Source organism: Rhincodon typus, chromosome 10, assembly GCF_021869965.1.
Source record: "Rhincodon typus isolate 14 chromosome 10, sRhiTyp1.1, whole genome shotgun sequence".
In the NCBI taxonomy this organism is placed as follows: Eukaryota; Metazoa; Chordata; class Chondrichthyes; order Orectolobiformes; family Rhincodontidae; genus Rhincodon; species Rhincodon typus.
Window position 1 is genome coordinate 76,624,718 of NC_063341.1, and position 6,380 is coordinate 76,631,097.

The window sequence follows — 6,380 nt, forward strand, 5'->3', positions numbered from 1 at the left end:
CATCAGAAAATGATGATGAAGGGTCTAGGCCCGAAACGTCAGCCTTTTTGCTCCTATGATGCTGCTTGGCCTGCTGTGTTTATCCGGCTCTGCACCTTGTTGTCTCACATTTGCAATCCCACCTTATGCAAATGAAGTTATTGTTTTCTGTCAGCATCACACACCTTGCCTGTTAAACACCAACTGCATTTCTCTCTGGCAACTAGCCGAGAGTAAACCAGACCGAATGTCCTACTTCACCAAAGACTGACTATCACCACCTCCGTAAAAATCAGCTGATCTCGTCCCTTATTCCGCTCCGCTCCATCTGAAACACTGAATTGTGCCTTTGCCACCTTCCAGTTTGACCATTCCAACACAGTCATATTCTAACCTCTTGTGAAATGGGCATCACCCAAAATACTGCTGCTGTGTCCTAACATGCTCAAGGTCAGAAGTCACACGACACCAGGTTATAGTCCAGCAGGTCTATTTGAAATCACAAGCTTTTGGAGCGCTGCTCCTTCGTCAGTCCAACACCAGCACCTTCACATCGTGACTAAAATGCCCAAACCCCTTTCACTCCTGTGCTCACTGACCTATACTGTCCCTCAGTTACACAATACCTCTGTTTGAAAATACTCATGTTTGTTATCAAATCCTTACCTGGCCTTGCATCTTTCTATCATTTTCAGTCTTATAACACCACGAGACATCTCTGCACTTCTCCAACTCTGGCCTCCTCAATATTAATTAATGCTCATACCTTTAGCAATTTCAGCCTAAAATCTGCCATTCTCTCCTCGATCTCTCCACCTCTTCCTTTCAACACTTGTTTAAACTAATCTCTTTCCTCAGATCCTTGTTCCTAATATCTCTCTCTGTCACACTGTGATTGGCAAAGTTCCCATGAAGCAACCTGAGAATTTGTTTGGTGGTGGTGGGGGAGGTTTGTTCTTTATGGACACAATATAGACAATGATGTTGTCTCAGTTCTCAGTTCCCTGGATGGAAACCCACACTCTTCTCTTTCAAACTGTAAGTAAAAGCCCCCGCTACAATTCTAAACAGAAAGTAAAGCTTTCTCTACACCGTCACCATCAAAAAAAACTCCCAAGGCAGGGACAGCACAGGGTACACACAGAGCAAAGCTTCCTCTGCCTATTTAAATTGAAAGTAAAGCTTCCTCTGAGATGTAGATATAGGAACAGAATTAGGTCATTCGGCCCATCGAGTTTGTTCTGCCATTCGATCATGTCTGATATGTTTCTCAACCCTATTTTCTTGCCTTCCTGCCCTCCATCACGCTTGCTCCCCTTACTAATCTGGAGGAAAATGTAGGTGGTCTGATTAGTAAGTTCGCGGATGACAACAAAATTGGACGAGTTGCAGATTGTGAAGAGGATTGTCAAAGGATACAGTGGGATGTAGATCGACTACAAGTTTGGGCAGACGAATGGCAGATGGAGTTTAATCCAGACAAATGCAAGGTGATGTATTTTTGAAGATCAAATTCAGATGTGAATTATACTATAAATGGCAGAACACTTGGGGCATTTGGTATAAAGAGGGATCTGGGCATACTGGCCCACAGATCCCTGAAAATGTGGTAACACAGGTGGATAAGGTGAGCAAGAAGGCATACAGCACACTTGCCTTCATCGGCCAGGGCATCGAATATAAACATGTGCAAGGTATATTACAGCTGTACAAAACTTTACTTCAGCCACATTTGGAATATTGCACCCAGCTCCGGTTGCCACACTACCAGAAGGACATGGATATTTTGGAGATGGTGCAGAGAAGGTTTACCAGGATGTTGCCTGGTTTGGAGGGTTTTAGTTATGAGGAGCGGTTTGATAAAATCAGATTATTTTCACTGTAAAGACAGGAGCTGAGGGGTGAGCTGATCAAGGTCTACAAAATTTTGAGAGCCATAGATATGTTTTTCAGAGGCTTTTTCCCAGGGTGGATAGGTCAATTACAAGAAGGCGCAGGTTCAAGACGAGAGGGAGAAAGTTTAGGGGAGAAGTACGGGGAAAGCTTTTCAGCCAGAGGGTGGTGGGTGCCTGGAACACACTTAGAACATAGAACATAACAGCGCAATACAGGCCCTTCGGCCCTTGATGTTGCGCCAAACTGTGAAACCAATCTGAAGCCCATCTAACCTAAACTATTCCATTATCATCCATATGTTTATCCAATGACCATTTAAATGCCCTTAAAGTTGGCGAGTCTACTACTTTTGCAGGCAGGGCATTCCACGCCCTTACTACTCTCTTACTACTCTCTTCCAGTGGAGGTGGTGAAAGCAGGCACGTTATCAATGTTTAAGAGGTATCTTCATAGATACATGAACAGGAGGTGAACAGAGGAATAGAAACTACATATGAGCAATAAGCAGAGGATCTAAATAAGGATTGGGAATCGGCAAAGGCTTGATGGAACAAAGGGCCTGTTCCTGTGCTGAATTGTACTGTAATCAAGAACATAACTACCTTGTGTCAAAGACACTCAATGACTTGGCCTCCACAGCCCTCTGAGGCAGTGAGTTCCACAGGGTCACCACCCTCTGGCTGATGAAATTCCTCCTCATCTCAGTTCCAAAGGGTCGTCCCTTCACTCTGAGGCTGTGCCCTTGGGTCCTAGTCTCTCCCACTAGTGGAAACATCTGCTCCATGTGTACTCTATCCAGGCCTCTCAGTATTCTGTACTTAAAGGGTTAATGTGTGACAGCAAACCTAAAAGGATGAAGCACCAAACAGAGAACTAGCTTGTAAACATTTGGTACAGCATTTATTGCCCATGCCAAGAGGGCACTGAGTCATTGCTGCACGTCTGGAGTCACATGGAGGCCAGACTGAGCAGGTTTGGCAGATTTTCTTCTGTGAAGAACGTTAATGAATTTGATGGGTTTTAACAACTGACAACAATCACCATGAAGTAGCTTTTTATTCCAGTCCTTATTGATTTTAAATTTCACCATCTGTAGTGGCAGGATTTCATAGAATCATAGATCATAGAATCCCCACAGTGTGGAAACAGGCCCTTCGGCCCAACAAATCCACACCAACCCTTGAAGCATCCCACCCAGACCCATCCCCCTATAACCTACACATCCCTGAACACTATGGGCAATTTAGCATGGCCAATCTACCCAGCCTGCACCTCTTTGGACTGTGGGAGGAAACTGGAGCACCCAGAGGAAACCCACACAGACACAGGGAGAAGGTGCAAACTCCACACAGACAGTCGCCCAGAGGCTGGAATTGAACCTGAGGCAGCAGTGCTAACCACTGAGCCATCGTGCCACCTGGGATTTGAATCTATGTTCCCAGAATATTCGCCTGGGAGTGAATTATCAGTGACACTACCGCTATGTCAATGCCTCCTCTTTTACCCCTTTCCCTACACCCCTGTCTCCAACTCTGACATTCTAGGCATTCCCATCTCCCCTCAGCCCATCGCTGATGGGGAACATTCAACCAACTTGGCCCTTATTGCTTGGAGCTCATTCCCTCCTCCACATTTAGTAATCTTATCAAAATGCCCCACAGCTAACCTGAAGCATTGCACCTTGCATGATGAGAGTGTCCTTTCACCTACATTGACCTCAGTTCTTGTACGGACACCTTGTAACGTTTTCCACATGACAATTTTCATTTTCTCCACCATTACCCAATCCAAAATCTAACTCACATTTTAAAAGCTCCTTGATCAGTCTGGAAATCAAAAGTTACAGGGAAATGGCATGGTCTGGTATTATACACAACACATTGGCTACTAATGGGGACTGTTAGTAGCTGATATTCATTCTCCTAAACTGACTGTTATCCACTCCTTTGTCTGTCCATCTGTTCTTCTATCTCTTTAGGTTTCTCTCTACCTACCATTTTCTCCTTACCCCCTTCCCTCACCCTATCTTCTGCATAAAAACCATCCTTTTCCCAGCTACAATCAGTTCTGAAGAAGGGTCATTCGACCCGAAATGTTAACTCTGGTTCTCTCTCCACAGGTACTGCCAGACCTGCTGAGATTTTCCAGCAATTTCTGTTTTTGTTTCTGAAGTCAGAAGTTACACGACACCAGGTTATAGGCCCAACAAGTTTATTTGAAGTCACAAGCTTTCAGAGCTCTCCAAAATTTGTGATTTCAAATAAACCTGTTCGTCAATAACCTGATGACATGTGACTTCTAACATCGTCCACCCCAGTACAACACCGGCACCTCCACAGTTTGTCTCTGAATATACTGAACAAGCCAAGAGCTCCAAGGGCTAACATGATAAAAACGATTACCTTCAATTAATATCAATTTACAGTCCAAATCAATAACAAAAGCTTGTCAGGTCAAGATATCACACTATGCACACTGATGGTTAGAGGACTTGGGGAGAGAGTGAGCTGTGGTGCCAATGGGTTGCAAAGCATATTATAAAATAAATGTTGCAATTAGGTGCTCTTTGCATCACACTACCATTTCAGTTTCCTCTCCCAGCTTGTAAAATGTACTACTTTAATTGTGGGAGAGACGCAGAAACAAAATGATTTTGTGATACGTTGCTGATCTTGATGTGCAGAAGCACAGTCACGATGTACTATTTAAACTACAGACAATGGGAACTGTTTACAAAACTTAGAGTTACACAGGCACCCAGAAACAATTAAAATAACAAAGAAAGTACCGCTGTTTCACAAGGACTTCCACACAGCAGACGTTTTACACAATCCAAGTCAATAAGATTCCTGCAGAGTGTATGTGAGGCAATATTCATGCTCAGGCCTTAACAGCAAGTGTGTCAATTCCAGAAATTGAAACAGTGAACAGAACAGCAAATAAAAAGATTGCTGAATCTGACAGAAACAAGCAGCTTTGCAACAGCAGTCGGTTGAGTTCAGTGAGACCTCTTAACAAGCAAAAGCAAATGTTCATTCCTTGCAGTGAGATTTAACTCAATATTTGGTCCGATCTGCAATTTAAAATGCCATAACATTACTTATTTTGAGAAGGTTAGAAGTTTGCTTCCTCATTGTCCTGACATGGAAGTTACAAAGCCTTTGGCACTGCTCAGTTCAAGGAAGCTCTTAAAGCCAACTTCTATCCCCCTTCAAAGAAAAGGAACGGGGGTGGGGGGAGGGGGGTTGGACTGGTGTCTGAATATTCTATTTATAAACTGAGACACAGTCTGGCAGGAGAAAATGCAGAGGTGCCATTGTGTAGTCTTCAAACCTGGAACTGCCCAAATCCCTATCAAACATGGTGTGAGTCTCACAAGAAGAAATGAGCACTGAACTCTTGACAGTGGGGCCAAAAATAGGTGATTCATGTTAGAATGACAGACACCCCAGAAGGTCAATTACACAGACCAAGTAAGACGTAAGAGCTGTTTCTAAAAACGTGACAAAGCAACTCACTGAAAGTAGAGAGAAGAAATTAATGCCCAGTGGGCACGGAATGCTCCAGATTTCAAGTAAAGAGATGAGAATGAGGCTCATAAAAAAAAATGAAATTCTTTACCTGGCTTTGGAGAGGGCATAATAATCTGGGGTTAAATAAGTGTGAGAAACAAAGTTCTTCTCTAACACACACTCACACTCACACTCACTCATTCTCTCAGCCTCAGCCTCACACTCTCAGACTCACCCTGGGGTGTATCCCTTTCAGATGGGAATCAGACCTGAATTAAGCAGATTGGAGAAGTCATTCCAAAACAGGAATGGGGTAATGCCAATAAATGTGGAGCTGGAGGTGCACAGTGGGCCAGACAGCATCCGAGGAGCAGAAAAGTCAACGTTTCGGGTCGAAACCCTTCGTCAGTCCTACCCAGACTCTAGCTTCCAGCATCTGCAGCCCTTTCTGCCTCCAGGAATGGGGTGTATATCTGAAAGGGGTGGGGAAGGCAACTGTTATACACTAGAGGGGAGGGGAAGGAACAGAATTCAGGTTTCCTCTGTCCCTCTCCCATTCAAAACCTTCCATTTCCTGCTTTCTCCCAGGACCGGGGAATGTTGCAGGAATGGCGTTTTGGAGAGTCAGCCCCACGCCCTGACCCTGGGCTCCATCTCTCTCTCTCTGTCTGTATCTTACCTTCAGCCTTTTGATGGCCAGCTCGGAGCGGAGTTGCTGGACCATCTTCCGGGTGGTGCTCAGGTTAGCTGTAGCCGACATCTGTACGTTCTGTGCAGGCCCAAACGGAGTGTGATTGCGGAGGGAGGTGCGGGCAGTTTACACTGAGCCCAGCCCTGTTCCGGTTTCTCTCTGTATCGCTCTGTTTCTTCTCAATTAATGTCACTGCTGCGCCCCGCACTGTCTACACCAGGAGCAGCAGCAAGAACACAGACAGCAAACTGGGTACACACACACACACACACACACACAGACTGGGCACACACACACACACA

At 44.8% G+C, this 6,380-nt stretch overlaps 1 protein-coding gene across 1 annotated transcript in view; it reads right to left on the reverse strand.

The window, feature by feature from the left end:
* LOC109922774 (guanine nucleotide-binding protein G(I)/G(S)/G(O) subunit gamma-5) overlaps positions 1–6,256 on the reverse strand; it is a 17,501-nt gene extending 11,245 nt beyond the window's left edge. The window contains exon 1 of the mRNA XM_048602293.1: positions 6,067–6,256. Coding sequence (XP_048458250.1) covers positions 6,067–6,147 — 81 coding nt within the window. The 5' untranslated portion in view covers positions 6,148–6,256. The remainder of the gene's footprint in view (positions 1–6,066) is intronic.
* Between the last annotated feature and the right edge of the window lie 124 nt (positions 6,257–6,380).